Source organism: Recurvomyces mirabilis (assembly GCF_035927965.1).
Source record: "Recurvomyces mirabilis strain CCFEE 5264 chromosome Unknown scaffold_7, whole genome shotgun sequence".
Taxonomy (NCBI): domain Eukaryota; kingdom Fungi; phylum Ascomycota; class Dothideomycetes; order Mycosphaerellales; family Teratosphaeriaceae; genus Recurvomyces; species Recurvomyces mirabilis.
In genome coordinates this window covers 624,798-648,851 of record NW_027041941.1, presented here as the reverse complement: position 1 = coordinate 648,851, position 24,054 = coordinate 624,798, and the positions used below count along the sequence as shown (strand labels likewise).

Sequence of the window (24,054 nt, the reverse complement as noted above, 5' to 3'; positions counted from 1 at the left end):
CACCGAACAGCGGGATTAGGTTGCGCCCCGCAGAAGATTAATTGGCGCTAGTAACCGTTTTGGGACAGCTCCATGCGCTCATCGTTTCTGGCGCTTCATCGGCTGACGCGACGGCGTGTTTTAGGAAATGGAAGTGGAAGTAGCATCCCACCACCACAGCAACAGCAACAGCAACAGCAACAGCAGCTCCATCACCATCCCTCGCATCATGTATCGCCCATCATCCACCCCCAAGCTCAACATCCCCCACCGAATGGCCTAGCGCATATGCATCCCTTCGATCCAACTCGACGACGGTCGCTCGGCGGCGCGGGGAGTCCCCCGCAGTATGGAGGTGAGCTTCAATCATTTATTATATTGGCCGCAAACAGAGATTGACAGATATTATAGGACCACTCGAACCTCCACCGCCACCACCACCTGCCTTCCTTGCGCGCAATATGCCACCGCCCTCACCTCCACAGATGCCACCGCCACCAGGCTCATCACACCTCTCCAACGCCCCTCGTGGCCCACCTACCTCATCGCCTTTCGCCGGCGTACGCGATCTACCAGGCTTTGCGCCGCACCGCCCTGGCGCAGGCATGACTATTTCGTCTATATTGGGTGGAGGTGAAGAGCGCAAGAGCATGGGATCGCCACACATGACGGCTTCGGGAGTACTTGGCACACCAAAGACGATGCCACCTCCGTCGCCAGGGAGAGTCAGAGCGTCTAGTATGCGCGAGAGCTTGCCGAGACGGGAGCCGAGTCCACCACGAAGCAGCATCTTTGGTGAGCCCCGAGCACAATCAGCTTTTCACGAGCGCGGAGAACTCGAGCCACGCCGGGACGTCTTCCCATCGCCGCGCTTCCAAGGCGAGTCACCACACAGCTTCCGCGCCTTCAGATTAGAGGACAATGGGCCACCACCAATGAACGGAGGTGGTAGTCTTGGGAGGCCTAGCAGTCAGCCGATCGAGCACGTAGCACCACGAAGCGTGGAGGAAATACTGGCACGCAGGGACGCACCAGCAGAAGGTCGATTCGGTGCTTTCAGACACTTTGCTGAGCCTCCACGAAGCGAGCGCATGCCACGGCACGATGCACCTCCCTTCCAGAATGGCATCACGTCCCAACCGCGAGAACATCACGATGTCTTTGGCAGCCCACGAATGGATCGCGATACTCGACAGATCCCAGGCCAGTTCCCGCCGCCTATGTTCGGTACACCGATGCGAGAAGATCAAGCTGGTCTATTCCGACCAGTCTTTCAGCAGGCACCAGATGCAGCACGTGAGTCGATTGAGTCACGGCCACTGCACGACATGCGCCGTGATGATCCTCACTACTCGCCAAACATGGCAGATGTTCCTATCTACCTACGTGGCCGGAACGGATTCATTGATCGACCAATGACCTTCGAAGAACACCAGCGCATGGAAGCGATGCAGCGTGACGACTCTCGCAAAGGTAGTGACAGCTCGGGCCCTCGATCACTGCTGAGTGGTATCAGCCCCGAGCTCAATCGCAAAGGACGAAACTCGCCTCTACCTCAAGCTGTACAAGGGGCTCAGCCTCGCTTCGTTGGCCCTGGAGGCGACAACCCTGGCATCAAGATGGAGTTCGGGCGTATGTTCTCTGGCCTAGGGAGCGGCGTAGGCAGTGCGACTCCAGTTGCTGGACAGTCGGCTAACGGACACATGACACCTTCTGGCATGAGCCCATCCAGACGTTTTGAGGATGGGAATATTCCGCGATCCGTCTCCAATCTGGACGATTCAAAGTCGGGCACAAAGGCAAAAGGCAGCCGAAAGAATGGTCGGCGCGCAAGAGAAGAGGAGAGATTTGACGGAGACGGCAGGATGACACCGGATACACAACGAAGCAACAAGCGCAGCAAAACGAACGCTTCCGCACATCATCACCATCATCATCTACACGGACACCACCACCATCATCATCACCATGAGCCAGAACCGCAAGCTGGTTCTTTCAATATGCTACGCTTTCCACCCAACTCTATGCCAAACGCTGCGGCTGCGACTACGACTGTGACGAACGGCTCAGCGAATCATCATCACCATCATCACGCCACTCATCACCACCATCACCACGCACCAAAGCCCGCCGCGCCACCTCGCAAGCCTACGACCAGCGTCCAAAGCAAAGCAGTTCTCGACGAAATCGCCGGCAAGCCTCGGAAGCATCTCGGATCACAACTCTACACCACGGAACTCACACAATCTACTAACGCGGACATTGCTCTGGATTCCAAACTGAAGTTCAGCAGTAAGATGAAACCGATACCCCATTACGAAGACAAGGAGAACTGCACGTTCACCGTCCGTGTACCACGTTTCTACTTTGCTCGATCAAAACAGACAGGTCAGGGTGAGGAGCCTAGTCCGCTAGAGGAGATCTGCAAGCATCGACAGCTCTGGGGTACGGACATATATACCGATGACTCGGACGTTGTAGCCGCTGCCGCGCACTCTGGCTGGATCGCGGGAGACTTCGGGGATGCGAATGGTGACCTGCACGATCTTTTCGATGAGCCGGAGCCCACGGCACTCGACAACTCACAGCCCTCGTCGCTTTCCCTTGATGTCAAACCAGCCCGGCCGGTCAAGGCACCGAGTACGCACGATATGCACATCACCGTCCTCATCCTCCCGCCTCTGACCGCATATGCAAGTACGATGCAACATCATGTCCGCTCTCGCGCGTGGGACAAAAGTCACGATGGGATGTCATATATGATCCACCGGATTGATTTTGTCGACGAAGCTCCGGCTACGAGGTTCGCGGAGCGAGGTATCACGGCCAGAAAGCAGCGGATTACGATGGATGAGACGAGAAGAAGGGAGGCGGCGGCTGGACTGCTGATGTTTGCTACGGGTGCAGGCGGCGCGGCTGCTGTGAGCGTGGGCGCATAGGAAAGGTCTGCTATTTTGCTGAGGCCATGGAGTGTGATGTCAAAGTTGAAGTGGAAGTGAAAGAGGAGATTATTGATTAGCACAAGCATTCCCTATACAGAGCTTGAGATACCATGAATACATACGTAACCCCTCCACTGGACTTGCTTCCACAGATAACAAAACTGAAAGACTCTTCAAACACTCATCATGTAAATTGGTACATACTAAGCACTACCAAGTCCCATCATCTCTCCCCCCGCAGCTTATCATACCTCACCACAGCCCCCAACAACACATTCGCCCCATCAGCACAAGCCTCCGGACTCGAATACTCAGCCGGGTTATGACTAACGCCATCCCGACACGGCACGAAAATCATACTCGTCGGACAGCGTTTATTGGCATATACACTATCATGACCAGCGCCTGAGGTCATGAATTTACCCCAGGCTCCTATATCTTTATCTTTCACTCCACCTTCTTCGCCGCAGAGGTCGGCGCCGGCTTGCTGCACGCAGGTGATGCAGTCGTTGTGGAAGTGGGTTGCTGGGCTGACGAAATCGGTGCGCCAGTCTACGCTGCAGTGGCGGGAACTGGGCGTGCAGCCGGTCATGATATCGAGAATGTTGTCACCGGATGCGAGGGCGGAGAAGGCGGCTTTGCATTCTTCTTCTACTTTGTTCACCGTTTCGTCGACTGGGGAGCGAATGTCGAGGGAGAATTGTACCCAGCCTGGTACTGTATTCGTCGATCCAGGTCTCAGATTCAAGATCCCGGTGCTGGCTAGAGCGCCGTGTTTACTCGCTATCTTGTGGCTGGCGAGGATCATTTGAGAGGCGGTGAGTAGAGCATCGGCTCGGTGCTGGAAGGAGGTGGCGCCTGTGTGGCTGTCGCGGCCTTTGACAGTCACGGTGAACCATTTATAGCTTTGCACGCCCTCCACCACGCCTATCCGTCTCTGTTCGGCTTCAAGGATAGGGCCTTGCTCGATATGGAGTTCGAAGTGCGCGGCCATGGGTGTGGATTCCCAGCTACAGGGCGTGGAGCCTAGATATCCTATTCTCTCTAGCTCGGACTTCATGGTCGCGGTGTCGTTGGCCGGAATGACAGACTTCAGGTTATGTGCTTTCTCGACCGGGATATCGCCGCTCCAGACTCCGGAGGAAACCATGGACATTGGGAAGCGAGCTCCTTCTTCATTCGTCCAATTCACTACACCGACGGGGTATGCCGTCTCTACCCAATTATCGTTCAGTACTTTCAGCATTTCTACTGCGGCTGTCACGCCGAGGATGCCATCGTAGCGGCCGCCTGTGGGCTGGGTATCGAGATGGCTTCCAGCGTATGTGGGTGGCTTGTCATTGTTCAGGCCTGGGCGCACAGCGAATTGGTTGCCCATGGCGTCGACGTGGACTTTGCAGCCCAAGGCGGTAGTGGTCTCGTGAAACCAGTCGCGGGCCTGCTTGTCGGTGTCGGAGAGGGAGAGGCGGGACATGCCTGTTTCGGTTTCGGCTCTGTGAAGCACAGGGAAAGTCAGCCATCTGATCCTGTGCAGACCGTGTATTGTGTTCAAGGGTATGATATGGATATCGTGTTTCAGTTGGCTGTTCTTAGAAAAAATGATTTTATACATGGAAGATTCATTTTTTGTGGTGTGGTTAAATATTGGTCATCATACGATGCTCGTGCTTGGGTTCGTGGTGAGAGTGTTGGGCAGGACTTACTCTCCGTATCGCTCTCCCTTGCCCCATTCGCAGGTATCATGGATACCCTTCATCAATCTGTCCTGATTCACTCGCAAGCTAGCCAGGTCCTTTGCTGTCATCTCTGCCACGGCTATGCCCACTCGCGGCGACGAGGTGAAGGTCCGCCATGCTGGTAGCTGGACGGGATGATGAAGGGTCTGTCGAGTGGTACGCAGGGCGGCGTGGGCACCGAATGCTCGTGTGACGGTGGAAGACATTCGAGCGAATTTCGTCGAGGAAGCAGGTTGCTTGCAAGTCCGAGCTCCAAGGTCAAAAGAGCCCCACTCGTCGATCGGCTATTGCGGCTCTGCTATACACATCGTCATGCCAGGGACTATGAGAGTTTTCATGCTAAGCTACGCATATGTTCGTAGAGATGACTTTGCGATGTTTGCCTGGGTGGACTAGTCCTGGATACTTGGAGGCTGGATGAGAAAAGCAATCGTTGAGGTTGACGACAACAGCGACGCCACCATGGACAACCCGGCCATGACAGTGCCGGCAAACCAGAAACTACCGCCACCACAACAAGAACAAGGATCTAATCTAGGGAGAACATGGACGACTGTAACAGATCCAAGTGGCAATCCTCTCCAAGTCACACCATCGCCGAAACAACAGGACACTAAGCTCCCAATCACAACTTCCAAACTCGATCATGGCTGGCGAAGGATAGTCCGCAACTTCTCCCCATCCTGGTTCTCCGTGACCATGGGCACAGGCATAGTTTCCACTATTCTGATCACCATCCCCTGGAAGCCTCTCTGGCTCTACTACCTCAGCATCATCTTCTTTGCCCTGAATGTATGCCTCTTCGCTCTCGCTTTCACAGCGAGTCTACTACGCTACCTTATCTGGCCCGAGATCTGGACGGTAATGATCAACGACGCCACCAACTCGTTATTCCTGGGCACGATACCCATGGGCTTCGCAACAATAGTCGAAATGTGGATCTTCGTGTGCGTGCCCGCCTGGGGAGAGTGGGCTGCATATGTTGCCTGGGGACTATGGATGCTGGACTCCGTCGTCGCTGTCTCCGTCACGGTAACCCTAGGTATCCTTCTCATGTCCGCCAGCCACCAACGCTCCCTAGACACCATTACAGCCGCTCAGCTCTTGCCCATCGCCGCCACGATAGTAGCAGCAGGTACCGGCTCCGAAGTCGCCGAAATCCTGCCAAATCCTCAACACGCTCTCGGAACGATAATAGCGAGTTATATCATGTGGGGTATGGCGACTCCCATGGCCATCAGCGTCCTAGTAATCTACTATCAACGCCTAGCCCTACACAAAATGCCTCCACGGGAGATCATCGTTTCCGCCTTCCTTCCTCTCGGACCGCTAGGTTTTGGCGGGTATACCATACTATACCTTGGCAAACAAGCCGCAGAAATCTTCCCTCGAACAGGCAGCCTCGATCCCATGGCAGGCAGTATAGCCTACGTCCTCGGTTTCTTCATCGCCCTCATAATGTGGGGCTGGGGCCTTCTCTGGTTCGCGCTCGCCCTCGCCGCGATCTACAAATCCCGGCCTTTCTCTTTCAACATGGGATTTTGGGGATTTACGTTCCCACTTGGTGTCTACTCCGTCAGCACGATCCAGATTGGCATCGAGCTCCCATCTCGATTCTTCCGGGTCTTGGGTACGATTTTCGGGACGGCGGTCGTGGTGTTGTGGTGTATTATCGCCGTGGGCACAGCGAGGGGTGCTTGGAAAGGCCATCTATTTCATGCGCCTTGTCTGGCTAATCTCAAGAGGCAAGAGGAGGTGACGGAGCGGGCGAGTAGCAAGGAGGAGAGGGAGCTCGGTGCGGCCACCACACCTGGATCGACGAGCACAGGGTCGAATCTCACAAAAGTGTCCTCGATTCAGGGGCGCACGGCTCCTGATATTGAGGGCTCCTGATATGGTTGTTAGATGATAGTATCTGCAGTGCGCACCTTGCTATGTATTATCCACACTTTTCTTCGATATCACTGCTCGACCTGCCATAGCAACCCCCTTCCATCCCAGAACTCCGTCACTCAACATGACTAGTCACACTCCCCTTCCTCTCAACTTCCTGGACCCTATTCTCGAGATCATGCAGATCAAACTCCTTCATATTCATGGTCGGCACGAAGAGTGGCGCATTGGTAAACAGGTAGTTCATCTCTTCTAGCGGACGTTTGGCCGTTTCCGGCTGGATGGCCCAGAAGAAGATGGCGTTGGTGAAGTTACAGACGACCTTTGCAAGAAGTTAGTGGCTTGTGGTGTACAATCGAAGCGGGGGAAGGAGGTGTAATCTTACAAAAAGGATATAGAACTTCCACCCAATATTTTTCATCGCTATTGGCGTGACTTGTCCGATCATGGTGTTGAAGGCGAAGGACATCATAGTCGCTATACTGACACCCTTTGATCGGGTTCTGGTATCGAAGATCTCGGCCGGCACAATCCAGGATAGAGGGCCGTTGGTGCAGGAGAAGCTGAAGTTGTAGATCCATGTTATGACGATGAAACCCCACTCAGCTCCTAGATTCTTGCTGGCTCCTGGTGGGAATTCTGCTAGCAACGCAGTGGCGATTATGAAGGTGACGCAGTTCATTAGGTTGCCTGGGAGTATGTCAGCTCAGGTACCGCGGGTAAGCAAGGGCGTATCATGCGTACCGCCAATATTAGCCCATCTGCGGCCTGTGTAATCGATCAACATGATGCAGGAGAACTGAGCGATCAAGGCGATGATGGAATTAATGCCTTGGTACTTCAGCGTATCGGCAGTGGGGATGCCGATCTGGGCGAAGATGACGGGCGAGTAGTATTGGATGGCTGAGACGCCCTGCGCACTGTAAGCTCCTTTTCGCCTGCAAGGCCCGAACTGAATGTGCAGGACCACGTACAGTCATTTGGACACTCGCTTGCATGGCAACGGCGAGGAAGAGGCGTCGGAAAGAGCTTCGGTTGGTGAAGAGCTCGGCGTAGGATTTCGCTTCGTTTTCGTGCTCGAAGGTGATCATGTCTTGAATCGCACCGAATTCTGCTTGGACGAAGGTGTCGTTGATGTCACCGTGGGCGTGTAGCTTGGCAAGCGTCTGGAGGCCTTCCTCTGTACGGCCGTTGTCTGGAGTACATTAGTTGCGATTCTGATGGCTGAAGGACGGGTATGCTTGCCGATGAGCCATCTAGACGCAAGAGTCAGTATATCCCGATAGCTAAGATATCGCGCACAACTTACCTTGGAGATTCCGGGAACAAGATGATGAGGGCCGCTAAGAAGCCCGCCTGTTGTTGTTGTTGTCAGATTGATCGTGGTGGTGAAAGGGGAGGTTTCGTACCGGGATGATCTGGATGCCTAGCGGTACGCGCCATTGCTTGCTATCTGTGGCTGCGAAGCCGCTGCATAGATGCCGTCAGATCGCTCCAGTAGTGTACAGGAATTTAAGTTTGCACATACGTATATGTCCCATAAGCAGCCCACGATGCGACAAGTGCACCAATGCCCAACATAAACTGCTGCAAAGCAGTGACTCGACCACGGATACTGGGGTGTGCCAATTCTGCCTGATACAGCGGAATGATCATGACCAGGAATCCAACACCTAGACCAGCAATCGCTCTGCCAGCATATAGATACGACAAGGTCTGAGCACCAGTTTGGAGGCCACCACCAAGGATGAATATTAGAGCGCCAAGCATGATAGTGTACTTTCGTCCTAGCCAGTCGCCTACAGGTCCGGCGAATCCTGCTCCAAAGAAGGCGCCTCCAGTGAAGACGGAGACTACGGCACCTGTCTCGCTTGTTGTTGGGTTGAAGGTGGCGATGAAGTTGTCCGAGGCCACAGCCTCAGCGATTACACCGAGATCATAGCCGTAGAGGACTGATCCCAAGGAGGCGAAGAGGGAGACCAGGAACTCTGCGTTGGATCGTCAGTCGGGATAACCACGAACATTCTAAGAGCTTATACATACGATACCACTTTGGAGAGAGAGCCATGACGGTAGATAGGAGAAGTGCAGGAAACGCCTTACCTTGCGGCGGTGCTATAGCATCTTATAAGCCTGACTCGAAGCAAGACGGAGTATCTACCGCCATTGCTGCCGCAGTGCTGGGCATCGCAAACCTTGTATGCTGACCTGAGGTCTTGTGGCGCGCACGCGGGCATTGAGAATGCATGTTACATGTGGAGGCTAGGTGGGGAAGTGGACGCTCCCCGGTTGGAGAGCTTGTTGTTTTGGAGATATTGGAAGTGGTATCATCGTCCGTAAGATTTATAACCAACGATGCCTGGTCAAGTTTCGAGGCCATGATCGTTCGTGGCCATGGCTGTTGCTGCAAACTTACTGCCACTTTCATCGTGCGCAAAGGTATACAAGAGTCATCGAAGGCGATATGTATGCATGTCTCGAGCGCTGCAGTTGTGGCATTTTGAGCACCGGCCCAGCAGATCTGATGCCTCGGTGGAAAGCAAGTGGCAAAGAGAGATGCTGGTTCTATTCTTCCACCAATGAAGATCCGGTCTGATCTTCTACCAGAAGCTCCGAAGAGTATCAACCGTCCTGCAACTTCTTGCGGACTGTGGATGCTGTCCAGGACAAGATACACCGGAATAGTAGGGGCATGTGGTCCATGCTACCAGCTCCGTTTAAAGCTTTAGCAGTAGGTGTTATGCAGAGTCTGGAAGTGGAAGGCGGTAACGAACCTGCCGATGACTTTGAAGCGAATATGGTCTGCAGGCTAATCTCCACTGTTATGGACCCAATGCGTTGAACTATTGCACTACTGCTAGGCGACCTGGAACTCATTCTGCGTATCTGCGATACAGACAAGCAGCGCCTACTGTAAGCAAGCTGTATACTTATCTTCCATCCTATCGAGCGAGCTCAAAGGCACAGTCTACTACTAGACGAAGATAGCCACTCGATCAGACCGACTGCTTGCGCCAGGCCGGTTGACCATGACCACTTTCACCAAGCTGAAAGAGGGCGAGAGGCCATTGCTTTCCGTATATTCAGACCGTAGGCTGAGCAAGATCAACGACAACTACCTCGGCGGGTTTACCGAGCATGTATGCCTACAGCCCTTACTTCCATCGTCCATGAACTGTCTGACATAGAGCTCTCAGATGGGTCGCTGCATATATGGTACGAGAACACCTCTAGCGCTGGACCGGCCGACAATGTCCGTACTGATCCAAAGTTAGGCGGCCTATACGATCCTGAGAACCCCAATAAGGACCTTCTCGACGAGCACGGCTTTCGTAAGGATGTCATTGAGGCCATGAAAGAGCTCAAGGTACCTGTCGTTCGCTATCCTGGTGGCAACTTTGTTGCCACATACCACTGGCTCGACGGCGTTGGGCCTCGCCAGCAACGACCAAAACGGCCCGAATTGGCGTGGCTAGGCGTTGAAAGCAACGCCATTGGCACCGATGAGTTCATGCAGTGGTATGCCGCAGCATGGTGACGATTGACAAACGTTGTCGTTGGCTGACATGTTTTCATGGGATTACAGGTGTGAAATCGTTGGAACTGAGCCATATCTTGCGCTCAACTTTGGTACTGGTATGTGACATCGACAGGCCGAGATGCTTCATTTGAGCTAACGCTATCTAGGCACGCTTGACGAAGGTATGCATGCATGATATGCTGTATCAATCATCAGCGCTAATCGCTGGTGGTAGCTCTTGGATGGCTCGAGTACTGTAATGGCGCTCAAGACACCCACTATGCCAATCTGAGACGCAAGAACGGTCGAGACAAGCCATACAATGTCAAGTACTGGGCACTCGGCAATGAGTGCTGGGGTGCATGGCAAGTCGAGCAGGTAAGCGTTAGCAGATCTGCATCGATGTGAACCCACTGACTGAATTGCAGATGACCAAAGAGGACTACGCCAAGAAGGCATATCAATGGGCGAAAGCTCTGAAGCTCCTAGATCCGACAATTCAACTGATCTTGTGCGGCGAGAATGGTGTGGCCGACTGGGACCAGTATGTGCTCAAGCATTGCCTGAAGTTCGATCAACATGCACTGGGTGGCAGCACGACAGCAAGTCTTATTGACATGCACTCGATCCATATCTACACCGCCGATAACGAGCCACTGAAAAATGCTATCGCCCCTCGATCTGCCGAGAGAGCCATCGAAGTATGTGCGAGTTTGATTGATCTTGCACGAATACAGAACAATGTGCCGGCCAGTGTGCCTCGGACCACTATCTGCTTCGACGAATGGAATGTCTGGGATCCGATGCGCGCACCTGGCGAGCAGGGCGCGGAGGAGCGATACACGCTTTCCGACGCCCTCGCTGTGGCAATTTGGCTGAACGTCTTCATTCGACAATCGAAGTACATCGGCATGGCCAATATTGCACAAAGCGTTAATGTAATCTCACCATTGATGACAACAGAAAAGGGACTCATGAAGCAGACGACCTGGTGGCCACTTCTACTCTTCTCGAAGTACATGCGAGGCTGGACAATCGCCACTCACGTCAGTTCCGGAGCATATGAAGGCGTCACGGCACCGAGCTGGGCACAAGCTGCAGTCGATGCTCCTTGGCTAGATGTATCTGCTGTGGTCAGCGATGATGGCTGGGTTAGCATGGTGGTCGTGAACGTCAACCAGACAGAAAGCTTCGAGATCGATGTCGATGGTGCACGGCCAGGGAATGATGGCGGCAAGAAGTATGTGATCACGGGAAGTAAGTGGGATGTTGTGAATACGGAGCAGAATCAGGAGGTCAGCATAGACGAGAGCGACTGGGATGGCAGAGGCCAGGTGAAGTTCCTGCCTTTCAGCATGACAATGCTTCGGTGGAAACTCTGAGCAAGAAGCGCGCAAGCTTGCGAAGGCATCGGTTGCAGGGTCTGCACACTTATCATGGCCGCTCCCAGCACGTAGGACAAAGCCTTCGATAAGTCAGTGTTCGACCGACTACGTACTGCATGGCGTATTCGCCAGCTCTTGCGCTACATAGTCTGATTTCGCTGTGTACAGAAGCTTCGGCCAAAGTCTGTGATTGACTAGCGAACAGCCGGTGTCAAAGTGCAAAACATTGGTGGTTTCTCCCAAAGCAGAAAATGTCTCATATTGATCCATGTTGCGCTCTCTTCGCACAGGTGCAGGTCGAAATTCCAGAAGACCTTGGTGAGGATGATCCGCATCTCATGGTATGCCAAGCTAGTCATGGCGTCAGTAACAGACATCTTGTCAAATTCGAGAGAAGACCAACTTCCTGCCTAAGCACACTCTCGGCCCAATCGAGAATGGTTGCAGAGCATGCTTCTTATCACTTGCAAACTCTTTATATTCGGGTAGCCATCGTTCTGGGATGAACGAGAATGCATCGCGGAAGTTATTTGGATTGCGATACGTTGCAAGATTGGTCACGTAACATGTAATACCTTCTGGAACCTCATGGCCGTCCACAGTAGCGCCACCAGGCGGAACTACCCTTGGTAAGCCATTCGGTACAGGTGGAAACATTCGCAAGCCTTCTTCGAGGCAGGCGGATAAGTACTTCAGGCTCTGCAATTTCTCGATCGTGATCTCATCTTCGCTTGCAAAGGTCGAGCGGATTTCGTGAGTCAGCTTGACCATCTTGTCGGGGTTTGTGAGGAGGTAATAGGTCAAACCACTAACTAGCGTTGCTGTCGTTTCTGTTCCGGCGATCATGAAGATGTTGGAGTTAGCATACATCTCCTTGCGGCTCATACCACCATGCTCGCCCTGCTTCTCGAGTACCAGGCCCCAGATATCTGGTCGTGCATCTTGCTTCTCTAGCCGTCGGTCGACACGGGCATGGGAGAACTCGGAGTGCAATTTCTGCTTGTCTCGCAGGCTCTGGGGGACGAGTTTGAGAAGCAGTGTTTCCAGCGCAGGATAGCAGCATATAGCATGAAGATATGTGCCAAAGCGTACTCCGGCGAACATCGCGGACACCTAATTTACAGGACAAGTCAGTCGTCCAAGGCTATAGTTGCGTTTCGATAAATGAGCCTACCCATGGATGGTACGAGCTGTCCTGCAGAAGTCCAAGAGGTTCGCCGAAGGTCAAGTCGCCCATCACATCGAAGGTAGTGAAGTTGTACATATTGACCTACCAGGACATTAGTCTGAAACCCATGAATACTTCACAATGGGCTCACACTATCGTTACCTACCATGTTGATCTTCTCCTTTGGATGCTGAGAGAACTTCTCGTGTAATTTCGCCACTAGCTGGTTTACATATGTCAAAAACAACGGCTCCTGCATCTTCAAGGCCCGATCGGAGAAGGCATTAGCGAAGATACGGCGCTGTCGAGCATGCGAATCGTCATCTGCATTAATGATGTCGCCAACAGCGTCGCCGAACTTATAGAAAGCCGGATCTTTCACGAAGTACTGCTGACCGGATCGTTTGTGGCCATAGACGTCCTTCCATGCATCCGCACTGGCGAACGAGAGCTCATTTGGAGAGACACGTACTACATCGCCATATTTCAGATGCAGGTCTGTGATCCAGTAGTACACTCGGCCAGGAAGAGCTTTGGAGATGCGTGGCAGACAGCTGATGGCAGCGAGCTTTGGTCCTGGGAAGTGGCGTAACGGATGGAAGAAGTAGTTGTAGGCGTATATTGACGATTGGTAGAGGACTGCTATGCTCACTGCGAGAAGCAGGACGCCAGAAATGCTGTGAGGCAGAATGGTGGAGAACAAACCAACCGCCATTGTCGAGTATGCACCATACAAAGCTCACAATGTCAGTGTGGACAGTAAGGAGGAACCACGGTGCAGGTGCAGTGTTGTTGATACGAATCATGACCTCCGGATAGCTCGAGGCCGTAATCAACTTATACTTTGGTCTTATGCAAGACCCTTGCGGCAGTACGTTGCACAAAACCGACAGCATTGTCTGGCTCTTGATGAGCGTTCGACGAAGAGCACAACATCGTGTAGGGCTGCTTAAAATGTCATGCGTGTGTTCTTTAGTTGGAGGTTGCTCTGCTGACGTCGAGAGAAGTGAGTGGAGGAAAAGCGGACGAGATCAACTCTCATTGCTTGCCTGGAATAAGTCGGTTTCGTTCCCCCGTAATATTCGAAGATCGGGAGCTGACACGTGACTGCACTATCGATCCTCGAAACCGTTGGCCGCTATGTCACTTGCGCCTGCAATTGTTCATCAGCCTTTGTCTATCCATCATGCACTTTGCCGATCTTTGACGGCACCTTCCATGCGTAGGACACTCCTTCTCCGGGTAGTGGCACAGCATGGTGAGGTGCCACTGGCTGCAAACGTTCTCAACTGGTCTTTAGTCAGTGGAGTTCATTGGACCGTTGGCTGTACTTCATGGTGGGTATCGTGATTTAGTGTCTTGCTTCGCGAACCTCATGTCTAGGATTCATCCTCCCGGCGACCAATTCATGTTGCCACTGCTCCCTCTTATTCTAGATCGTCAGACCATCTTCCCACTGTTGTACATCATCTACAGGGCTAGAGAGATGGCGAGCACACAAAATCTCCGCCTCGCTGCCTGCACGCTTGCCTTCGCCACAGAAATTGCTGCACAATCCATCAACGGCCTGGGCGTCTCTGGAGGCGATGGACCACGAGGAGGCATTGGCGATGGTGCTCACCCCGTCCAAACAGCACAGTCTTTCATCACGGACGCCCTGATCCCAGTACCCAACTCCAACACGACTAGGCAGCTCGCACAAGGTCCAGCCCCAGTCCTGTCGACAAGTAATGCTACAGCAAACTGCAGCGAGCAGCGAATAGTCGTTGTCGATTCTTGTTCGGGTGCTCGACAGCAGATGCTTGGCTTCGGCCACTCATGGACTGACTCGACTGTTTCGACCTTCAACAGTCTCGAACCTGATATCCTGGACCAGCTAATGCAGGAGCTTTTCGGCCAGGGCGGTAACAACATGGGTTTTATGCGCCATACCATGGGCTCAAGCGATCTCAGTGGAGCACAACAGTACTCATTCGATGACAACGGACCGGCTTACAACGACGGAGAGCCTGATCTCGATCTCTCGCATTTCACTCTTGGTCCAGACGGAACGGCGATGGCTCAGATGCTTGCCCGCATGGGTCAGTACAAAGGCGATGTCTTCCTATACGGCGCTCCGTGGTCACTCCCTGGCTGGATGAAGAATAACGATCTATTCATTGCTGGCATTGAGAACAATTACGGCCAACAGTATCCACTCCTGAATAATTCTTTCAACATCAACCTGATTCCACAGGCTATCGACTATTACCTCAAGTACATCGACACCTATTTGTCAGAATTTGGCGTAAGCATCAATGGCCTGAGCATGCAGAATGAGCCGTTGAACTATCAAGGTATGTGCTCCTTCTGGAAGAGGATCAAGAATAGTGCAGCTGACCGTTACTAGGCGGCTATCCTACTATGTACCTAGAAGGTGCAGATGAGGCTGCCTTGCTCAATCAAGGCCTTGGCCAAGCTCTTCTGGATCGCGGTGTTCTTGCTATGGCGTATGACCACAATACCGATCAACCAGTGTATCCCTACCGAGTACTCCAAGGAGCACCAGACCTCATTCGCTCTGTTGCATGGTAAGCACATCGATGAATTGTTAGATCATCGACGTATATTGACTGTTGTGGCTAGGCACTGCTACCAAGGTCCGGCACCGAACTACACGGTCATTGAAGACATATATCGCGCCTTCCCGAACGCTATACAATTCATGACAGAGTGTACCAGCTACCTGCCAACTGTGAACACGGACAGCTTCCAGGTCGCACAGAGCTTCATGTTACCTGTCCAGCATGGTGCGTCTGGCGCCAGCATGTGGGTCTTGGCCACAGATCCGGATTTTGGCCCACACTCCCCGTACGGTGGCTGCAATGGCTGTCAAGGAAGCATCATCGTCAACTCCAGCAGCACATACACGAAAATGCACGACTACTATATGGTTGGACAATTCTCTCGTTTCGTGAGACGTGGCTCGGTCAATTACCGTGTTCTGCAAGGCATCGAGGGAAATGGGTTTACAAGCGACCAATTTTACATCCTCGCGATTCAGAACCCAGACAAGTCGTGGGCTGTGATCTTCATGAATAATGTTGGCTCAGATCAGGAGGTTGCGTTGTCGTTCACAGGGCAAAGTGGGCAGGTGTGGCATGGTACCATTCCGTCGGCAAGTGTCGTTACATGGCTCCTGCCATCTCAACAGATTCTTGGTCAGACGAACGGCACACACCCGAAGAGCAGCTTGCCACCATATCCTTATGGCAACACCACAGTGCCCGCCCTGACTGGTACATTCGGCACCGGTAACATGACCGCGACCCCACTGGGTGTGTGCAACATCACAGTACCAACAACGACCAGTTCGTCGAGCAGCACTTCGGTGACTGCGCTGCCTGTGCCCGATACAACGCACTCCTTCCCGTCTATATCGGTGACCGAGACTGCCTCGACAGCTTGATGGCATGATTTGTGAATTCGTTTGCTGCTGGCGTTCAGAGGTCTTATTGATGGTGCGGAAGCATTTCTTGGCTGGCCACGAAACCTAGTGAATGCATTTGAGACGCCAAGAGAATTTGTGTTCTCTTGATAGAGGATAAACCGAAGACGAATCGATCGAACACATTTCAGTACACTCCCGTGCTTGCCAAGTTGTTCCAGAGCTACAGCTACATGGTCCAGACACCCTAAGCTCAGCGCTTGACTGCGACATGGCGTCTCAAGCGCAGAATAATGCTAAGCTTGCCAGAGCCTCATGTGATGAGCTTCTTTGCTGGGTCTTGGCAGCGTCGTCTTCGCATGCGTGTATGGACTCGTGTGTTTGTAAAAGGGTACTTCAAAAGGGTGACGAGCCCCAGCCAAACAGAAACGAGCAACCGGTTCAGCCGGCTCCGCGAGAGTTTCGAGGCTCAACTTTCAGTTCACGCTTCAGGGTCTCCATTGCGTACACTTGCCAAAATCATCGTACTCACTTCAAGGCTTGCCACTTGCGTTGACCGTGGTGTGAATACTCTGTTGAACCGTGATTGGAGAGCAAGATGTGCTCGCCTTGCTTGTCCAGATGACAGGCTGTCTAAGCCACCACCTCCAACACAAGCATTGCAAAGCTACTGAAGATTTCGTCTGAATGACCACGTCGTGAACGCGTAGGCGGAGGCAAGACAGCTCAACTTCATGATGAAGATGGACGATATAAGTATTGGTCGTTGTTCGTAAGGAGTTGTTCTCATATCATAAGACAGCATCACAAATCTTATACACCAACCATCACCAGTTCACAATCGCTCCAGCACTGTCGCTTGCACAACACAATATCATCAACATGCACTCCATTTCATACATCTTCTTCGCCTCAGCACTCGCTGCGCCCGTCGTGAAGGCCCAACTTAGTGGCCTGCCATCATGTGCTTCAAGCGCCCTTAGCCCAGCCGAGTCTGCCTTGAGCTCGACCGGCTGCTCCACGACGGACATCAGCTGCCTGTGCCAGCACAGCAGTCAGATCCTTTCTGCTGTTGCTCCAACACTTGAGAAGGCTTGCTCCTCCTCCGACCTCGCCAGTATGTGATATTCCGTTCATCCTGTCACGACGACTACTGATCACTTGTAGGCATCTTGAGCCTTGCTGAGAAGGAGTGCTCCTCTGCTGGCGTCTCTATCAGCATCCCGGCATCATACACTTCCGGCATGAGTGCCACTGCTTCCGCCACTGGTGGTAGCATGAAGACTGCCTCCGCTGTCTCCGCTGCTGCGACTGGCAGCATGGCCCCTGCTATGCCAAGCGGTTCCATGACAGGCCTGTCGGGCAGTGGGGCCAAGCCAGCGCCACCCATGATGTCTGGCGGCCCCCACAACGGGACGATGGCTGGTCCGGCCGGTGCTTCAGGTTCAGGTTCGTCAGACCCACCACTTCCGCCATGCGGCCCAGTTCACGGCCATGAGCATGGCCATGCCAACGACACAGCTCCTGCAAACGGCTCTGCTAAGCCATCGCCGCCAGTAGCACCCAAGCATGGCAGCAATGGAACAGCGCCTGCGCCGCCAGCTCATCCCAGTGCATGCGCTAACAATGGCACAGTCTCAGGTGGACCTGGTGCTAAGCATTCTGGTATGGCTACTGCTACGCAATCTGGCAGCGCTGGCAGCCTTGCTTCCGGTTCAGGCACTGCATCCGCCGCAACATATACTGGTGCCGCCATGCCAGTTGCGGCAGCTAACGCTATGGGTGCCCTCGCAGCAGGCATGGGCCTTGCAGTCATGATCTTGTAGGGAGAGGGGACGTGTCGGTGGATGGATGATCATAACACGATTTTACGATTACGGGAGGAGGAGCTTGGTGGAAATCTGTTCGTCAGAAATGCCACAGAACTTGCAATGTATATAGAATGATGGAGTACTGTTCGTTCCACTTACGCTGAAGCTTCGCTGTGACCACCCTGCAAGTAGTGGATTCATTCACTCTCATCGCCATAATCACAGGGCGTCTTGAAGTATTCCCTGCCGTCTAGTTCTATCGACGATCACTTGTTTCTATCTTCGCGCCTGCGTCCGTTGCCTTGCCAGATCACACAATTTCAGTGCCATGACTATACTATCCCTTGGCGTCGCTCTGTCTTCATATCTAGGCGGTGATAGCACGCCCGTTCAAGCTCACAGTCGCCTGGAACATCGCACGACCTGAAGGAGCGTTGGCATGGAAGACCAGATGTGTGCCGTCCGGCTGAATGTCGCCACCTCCTGGATTGGTCAGACCGTCGACACCGTTGTAGAACAGAGGCTTAGTAGCCCGTGTATACGGGCCCATGATCGATGAAGCTGTCGCGTATGTCTGGTTATAGGTCGAAACGAAGCATCCGGAAGAGAAGAACAGAACCCATGTGCTTCCAATTTTGACCAGAGAAGGTGCCTCGACCACGCCCTGATCGTCGACCCCGTCGTTATCCATGATTTTTTTTGCGGCACCTATGAAGGACACGCCGTCGTTTCCAACTTGCTGGACCATTATCGGAGTGGTGACAATTGGAGCCACCATGTTGCTGCATGCTCCACCATGGCCCAGAGAATTTCCATCGATCTTCCAGGTGACATATCTTTTGCCACCCACATAGTAGCCGGAAGCGTCAATTGCACCTCCTTGTGATAGTGGACAGATGAATGCCGCTGACCCGATGGGCGTGTATGGTCCCGTAACAGTGCTCGACTTGGCTGCGCCGACACAGTGCTTCGAAGGATCAGCTTTGGCAGTGGCCGAGTAGTACATGACGAAGGTGCCATCCAGCATCTGGTTGACATCGGGAGCCCAAGTGGCCGGATTCGAGGCGTCTACCCATGCCGGCAGATTGGGCAGAGCATCGAATTGTGTACCATCGGACTTGTTTATGATATTCCAAGTAGTAAAGTCTGGCGAGCTCGCTACTTGGATGTGGATGCTGTAGTAACACGTCAGCCACTGAGAAGGACACGCGACTGTGAGTGCTTGTACCTGCTGCCGATCGTTCTGGTGGCAAACGCATACCAGGTAGAGCCCACCTTGATAATTGCGGGATCTGGGAAATTCGCACCAGATATCTCAGGGCCGGCCTCAGATCGCTTGATGGATTGTATAGATATCTCAGGCAGAGGCAAAGGATTGGTGAACGCAACGCTCGCAAATGCGCTCAACGCAAATAGAAAAGAAAGAAGCATTCTGTAACGACTGACTGGAAGACCGGACGCTGGAACTGACCTCTAGCGAACATACATTGGCAGACCGTGTCGTCGACCTTATAGCAGCCACCAACATAGGCAGTCTTGGGCCACATATCGATGTCTATCAAGTGGTATGTATGGCATATAGTGCCTATTTTGAGACCACCAGCCTGCACCGCGGCCCTAATGTCCGCAAGCAGCGTTCTCGCATCTGCTATCCAGAGGTGCCTCCCAGACGACGAGGACGGCGTCACGGTAGGCCGTCAGTACACCGTTGCGACAAATCTAGAGACTCGAAGAAGGTCGAAATGATGTAGGTAGCCATATGTACAGAGGATTGTGTGTGCTGGTCCCGAAGGCGTGATTCTGCACAATTCCCCCATGACTCAGACGTCCGCCTAAGAGTGTCCAGTCTATGCAGCACACTAGTCCTTGGATATAGTAATTCGTAGTGGGTCGTAATTGCGAAAGGGTTCGCAGATCTGGAGTCGGCAATCTGAAGGATAAGTGAGGTGGCGTCGAGTTCTGCCGGTCTTGGCTTGTCTCACGTTGCCCATCACCTGTCTCGAGTGGTTCGAAACGACCACAAATTCACTATCCGTTATTTCTGCACATCCTGCCTGCGGTCACCTTTCGTCGTACTTCTAACGCCCACAGTCACATCAACCAGACCATCTGTGAACATTGCTTGTAGACATGTCAGGCAATGGAATTTGGCGAGGGTCGCGTTATGCGCTACTCGAGCCTACGCATGGATTGTTCACGCAGCAGTCGATACTCAAGCGCAAACGACCGCTTCCAAACTCCAGAAACAGGCAGCCAAGCATGCGCGAAGCTAACGAAGTCTTCCAGTGTGCCCGAGCGCTGATATGGCGGATCTCATGCAATGTTCGCTGTAGGTGCTATGTGTCGTGCTCCCAGCTTTATATTATGGCCATCTTGCGGGCGTATATCACGGCGTTGTCCTTCCATGGCGCTGTCAGTGGCGTTGTGAGCCTACTGCATCAATTTGAAAGGCCAAAAAGGATGTCAGCTTCCAGACGCAGCGTGTGTATACGTGCCTGCCACAACAGTACGCATGCTTCATAGTCCAGGACGTCTCGGAACTCCTTGATACAAGATGACCAGTAATCTGTCCGTGAATCAATCTCTGTTCCGACGTTTTTTTCTGACCGTCATCGCGACTTGTGGCAGTCGCACCAGTAGCTCTTGCATACGTATCGAGAACACCTGCCAGCGCGTAGGCGCGCCAATTGAAGGCGCATCTAGCCGTGAAGACCAGATTGCAACGAGCTCGATTGCAGTCACTCATATAATCAGGATCGTCGGGCCTGCGCAACATAACGAACGCGTGTTTACCATTGTATTGTGAGAAGACGGAGCCAAAGTGCTTTACTATCTGTCCGGCTGATACTCCTCAAGTCTTCTCCTTACGAGCCAGAAGCTTGGAGTGCTTCGTCCAGGCGAGCACGAGAGCGATCCGGAAACCACTGGATCAGTCTGCCATCGCTTGGGCGCGCAAGTCAAGCTGCACATCGTGGTCGATTCCCTATGGATTTATTTTTCATCGTTATAAGTTCTGCTCGGCCTAAGTTTGTATGGTGCGGTCAAGCTGGGGTCGTCGCTCGACCAATATGGGCCGGCACGAAGACCACCAATGTTCCTAGTGCATGTTGCTTCAATGAACCAACAGAATCCCACCAGAACAATGATTCAGTGGACTGAGATTTTGTCAGCCAAAGGCCACCGACAGTGCCTTAGAGGTTGAGTCGCAAGGTCCTCGGTGCTCTTGCCCCTGATTTCTTCGTAGCTTTCTTAGCATTCCAATGAGGCCCCGTCGTTTGGTCGCGTCGTCCCTCGGCCATGTAAATGGAAAGAACCTCACAGGGAGAGCTTTGCAGGCGATTAAAGCGTCTGTGGAGACTGCGCTGTGTCGCACCCAGCCAAAGATAACCTCGTGCATCTGTGAGCTCTGAAGACGGTCCCTGAGATCAGCCGCTTCCGCATTCACGCTGCAGAGACGTCGAAACCTTTCTGTCGAGGTACATGGTACACAGAAGCAACTGTAAACCCATACTCCCAATCGTTATCAAGGAAAGTGTTATGCGACAGCACCAACGACCGATATGAAATGGGCGAATCTGCTCACAGACAGCATCTAGTCTAGTCCCGTCAGCATGTTAGTATGTTTTGAGAGCGAATGGCGCTGTGGCAACACCACGGATTATAACGACTTGCGCCTTCTGATGCCGAGCGGCTTGATATTGCAAGCGCGCTGTACACAGCCTAAGCCATAAATTTTGATCAGTCTCGGAAACTGTGGGATGGATTATTTGGTTCTCATCCCTGAGACATAAGGCGATTTGAGCTGTATCGTCTGGTATCCGCTTGCAAATTCGTGTGATATGCTGGAGGAAATGGAACATTGCAGCTCTTCTTGATGGACGGCACAGCCGCGATACGGCTCTTTTCTACTCTGAATGTGGAATATGAGAAGAAGAGCTGCAAGGTTGCAAGGCTTGAGACCTCACAGACATACGGCATCGACCCGAGCATAGAGCAATGAGAAAGCTACTTCAAAATCACCTGAACGAGCAGGATGGAATTATGAGCATGCGGAGTCAATAAAACTTATCACAGCTCATCATGAGATTCATCCCGAGGAGTATCTTCCCACTTCTCGTAGAACTTTCCTCCCGACATCTCAATGGCTCGACATCTTTCCTCCATTGTGAAAGCATTTCGGATTCGCGAAATACCTATCTCCCATCTCCCATCTGCCCGGACTTGCAACGCCCACACACCACCCTCGGGCACAACCCCAGGCCACGCATACCACCATCTCGCCGCTTCAAACCATGTATCAGAACTACGATCTAGATTTTCCAGCACCTGGTCAATATAAGCACGCTCACTGGCGAAAAATATTCCGCCCATCCATTCTAGGCGTTGGCAGAACTCGTCTTCCGTGACTGGATCCGAGACGCGCTCGGTAGCTGCTGGCTCAAATCGCGAGACGTTGAGAAAGTCCAGCTCGACGCCATAACAATCCTTGTGTAACCAGATCCCGCCCGTAGACGGCGAGCCGTGGACTAAGGTGCCAAGGGCACCGAATTGTGTGCGTACGGCGGGAGTAGGGAATAGAGGATGGATCTTGGATTCAAAATCGAGATTACAGCTGCTGTCGTCGTATGCGTCTCGGCGATACGCCATCTCGTCATGGCTTTGGTCCGGATATAGATGAGACCTGACCCAGGCTTTGGTTTTACCAAAAATACTGCCCTCTCGTGTGATCTCCAATATTAGGCACAGCCAGGCAATGTAATGTATAATGAGAACGAGTATGATGTTGCGGATGTAGTGTGTGGCCAGCTTCGTCGTCGCACTGTCTGTTAGCTCTGCCTGTCCAGCTTCTGGGTTCGTGGCGCTGAGGAGGTGGCGTGAAGAGGGAGTGATTGGGAGAAAGGATGAGGAGATAAGATGTTGGGCTACCTGCCCATGGCAGTATATACCATTCGTCATACATTAGGCTTCCGCATTGCCATAGTGCTCGAATGATGGCGCCTACCTCATCATAACCAAATCTGTTGTGGCATAGACGACTTTTAGAAGTGAGAGTATAGTGGAGCAGGCACGCGAAAGTACAGGCAACTAAAAATGCTGACATAATCAAGCGGGCTCGGAACATATATGTCGCCTGCCGCTTTAATGCTCTTACAATATGAGGGAGCATATTTTGCGCCACAACATTCCTACACGATAACCCCTGAGATCGATCATAGACATGGCGACTACAATCACCACCAGATCTGTGGAGCCATCCACGACCCCCGCGCCGTCGTCGGCCTCGTTGCCGTCGCCCACGATCAACATCCTTCTCACATCCTTCGCTGGCCTTGGTCTGCCTCGAACACTGTCCTTGCCTGTTAGCGGCAGCACACCTACTGGAGATATCGTCAAGACCATACTGGCCCGGTTACCGCGCATCGATCATCCGCTCATCATTACTACCACCGATAACAAGCAGCTTCTGAGTACCGAGGATGCGCCTATAGCGTCACTACTGGCCGATTCGAGTGAGACGTTCTTGCCGCTCCGCCTCAGCGCCCGACTATGTGGCGGCAAAGGCGGCTTTGGCAGTCAGCTCCGCGCAGCAGGCGGCCGCATGAGCAGTCGCAAGAATCGCAATCAGAACGTCGATCCAAACGGCTCAAATCGAAACCTCGATGGCCGCCGCTTGCGCACCGTGGACGAGGCAAAGAAGCTGGCGGACTACCTCGCCATCAAACCTGAAATGGAGAAGAAGGAGAAAGAGGAACGCAAAAAGCGGTGGGAGGCTGTTGTAGAAGCGGCGGAGAGGAGGGAAGAAGAGATCAAGTCCGGCAAACTTGGCGCGGGACAGGGGAGGCTGGATGCCGAGTATGTTGAGAGTAAGGAGGCGGCGGAGGAAAAGACCAGGGAGGCTGTTCTAAAAGCTATGAGAGAGGAGATGGAGGGCTTGGAGAGGACGGGTAGCGAGAGTTCGGTCGAGGAGGCTGGAGAAGAGAGTGGAGAGGATGAGAATGGTGGGTCTGCGTCTAGTCAGGAGGGTAAGGCACCTGGTAACGCATTCTTTGGCTGGGACGAAGATGAGGACGACGAAGACGACGATGATGACCAGGACGACGAGATGGTGGAAGAACATAACGAAGCAACGAAGACCGAAGCTACTGCCTACCAAGGTCAAGGCAAAAGCAAAGCACGAGCGAGATGATGCCAC

The 24,054-nt window shown here is 53.0% G+C and overlaps 11 protein-coding genes across 11 annotated transcripts; 6 read left to right on the top strand and 5 right to left on the bottom strand.

Moving 5' to 3' along the window:
• Positions 1 to 72: 72 nt before the first annotated feature.
• Positions 73 to 2,918, top strand: LTS14_003460 (uncharacterized protein; the record flags this gene model as incomplete). Its single annotated transcript, XM_064836164.1, has 2 exons — positions 73 to 334; positions 391 to 2,918. 2 exons carry the CDS (start codon positions 73 to 75, stop codon positions 2,916 to 2,918), a joined length of 2,790 nt encoding a protein of 929 aa, XP_064696373.1.
• Positions 2,919 to 3,144: 226 nt separating this feature from the next.
• LTS14_003459 (uncharacterized protein) lies at positions 3,145 to 4,863 on the bottom strand (the record flags this gene model as incomplete). Its single annotated transcript, XM_064836163.1, has 2 exons — positions 3,145 to 4,414; positions 4,625 to 4,863. The coding sequence occupies 2 exons, from the start codon at positions 4,861 to 4,863 to the stop codon at positions 3,145 to 3,147; spliced, it is 1,509 nt and encodes a 502-aa protein (XP_064696372.1).
• A 256-nt stretch (positions 4,864 to 5,119) lies between these two features.
• Positions 5,120 to 6,550, top strand: SSU1_2 (Plasma membrane sulfite pump involved in sulfite metabolism; the record flags this gene model as incomplete). The annotated part of the gene is made up of 1 exon (XM_064836162.1): positions 5,120 to 6,550. The coding sequence occupies one exon, from the start codon at positions 5,120 to 5,122 to the stop codon at positions 6,548 to 6,550; it is 1,431 nt and encodes a 476-aa protein (XP_064696371.1).
• A 115-nt stretch (positions 6,551 to 6,665) lies between these two features.
• Positions 6,666 to 8,618, bottom strand: LTS14_003457 (uncharacterized protein; the record flags this gene model as incomplete). The annotated part of the gene is made up of 9 exons (XM_064836161.1): positions 6,666 to 6,872; positions 6,936 to 7,240; positions 7,295 to 7,463; positions 7,525 to 7,745; positions 7,796 to 7,806; positions 7,860 to 7,906; positions 7,960 to 8,020; positions 8,079 to 8,538; positions 8,594 to 8,618. The coding sequence occupies 9 exons, from the start codon at positions 8,616 to 8,618 to the stop codon at positions 6,666 to 6,668; spliced, it is 1,506 nt and encodes a 501-aa protein (XP_064696370.1).
• Positions 8,619 to 9,579: 961 nt separating this feature from the next.
• LTS14_003456 (uncharacterized protein) lies at positions 9,580 to 11,452 on the top strand (the record flags this gene model as incomplete). Its single annotated transcript, XM_064836160.1, has 6 exons — positions 9,580 to 9,690; positions 9,748 to 9,766; positions 9,826 to 10,069; positions 10,137 to 10,186; positions 10,306 to 10,448; positions 10,499 to 11,452. 6 exons carry the CDS (start codon positions 9,580 to 9,582, stop codon positions 11,450 to 11,452), a joined length of 1,521 nt encoding a protein of 506 aa, XP_064696369.1.
• Positions 11,453 to 11,649: 197 nt separating this feature from the next.
• Positions 11,650 to 13,338, bottom strand: LTS14_003455 (uncharacterized protein; the record flags this gene model as incomplete). The annotated part of the gene is made up of 4 exons (XM_064836159.1): positions 11,650 to 11,806; positions 11,859 to 12,568; positions 12,630 to 12,725; positions 12,790 to 13,338. The coding sequence occupies 4 exons, from the start codon at positions 13,336 to 13,338 to the stop codon at positions 11,650 to 11,652; spliced, it is 1,512 nt and encodes a 503-aa protein (XP_064696368.1).
• Positions 13,339 to 14,031: 693 nt separating this feature from the next.
• On the top strand, positions 14,032 to 16,071 carry LTS14_003454 (uncharacterized protein; the record flags this gene model as incomplete). The annotated part of the gene is made up of 3 exons (XM_064836158.1): positions 14,032 to 14,959; positions 15,013 to 15,193; positions 15,249 to 16,071. 3 exons carry the CDS (start codon positions 14,032 to 14,034, stop codon positions 16,069 to 16,071), a joined length of 1,932 nt encoding a protein of 643 aa, XP_064696367.1.
• Positions 16,072 to 16,932: 861 nt separating this feature from the next.
• LTS14_003453 (uncharacterized protein) lies at positions 16,933 to 17,876 on the top strand (the record flags this gene model as incomplete). The annotated part of the gene is made up of 2 exons (XM_064836157.1): positions 16,933 to 17,167; positions 17,218 to 17,876. The coding sequence occupies 2 exons, from the start codon at positions 16,933 to 16,935 to the stop codon at positions 17,874 to 17,876; spliced, it is 894 nt and encodes a 297-aa protein (XP_064696366.1).
• Positions 17,877 to 18,228: 352 nt separating this feature from the next.
• On the bottom strand, positions 18,229 to 19,292 carry LTS14_003452 (uncharacterized protein; the record flags this gene model as incomplete). The annotated part of the gene is made up of 2 exons (XM_064836156.1): positions 18,229 to 19,036; positions 19,123 to 19,292. 2 exons carry the CDS (start codon positions 19,290 to 19,292, stop codon positions 18,229 to 18,231), a joined length of 978 nt encoding a protein of 325 aa, XP_064696365.1.
• Positions 19,293 to 21,929: 2,637 nt separating this feature from the next.
• Positions 21,930 to 22,508, bottom strand: LTS14_003451 (uncharacterized protein; the record flags this gene model as incomplete). Its single annotated transcript, XM_064836155.1, has 1 exon — positions 21,930 to 22,508. The coding sequence occupies one exon, from the start codon at positions 22,506 to 22,508 to the stop codon at positions 21,930 to 21,932; it is 579 nt and encodes a 192-aa protein (XP_064696364.1).
• Positions 22,509 to 23,079: 571 nt separating this feature from the next.
• LTS14_003450 (uncharacterized protein) lies at positions 23,080 to 24,048 on the top strand (the record flags this gene model as incomplete). Its single annotated transcript, XM_064836154.1, has 1 exon — positions 23,080 to 24,048. The coding sequence occupies one exon, from the start codon at positions 23,080 to 23,082 to the stop codon at positions 24,046 to 24,048; it is 969 nt and encodes a 322-aa protein (XP_064696363.1).
• Positions 24,049 to 24,054: the final 6 nt, after the last annotated feature.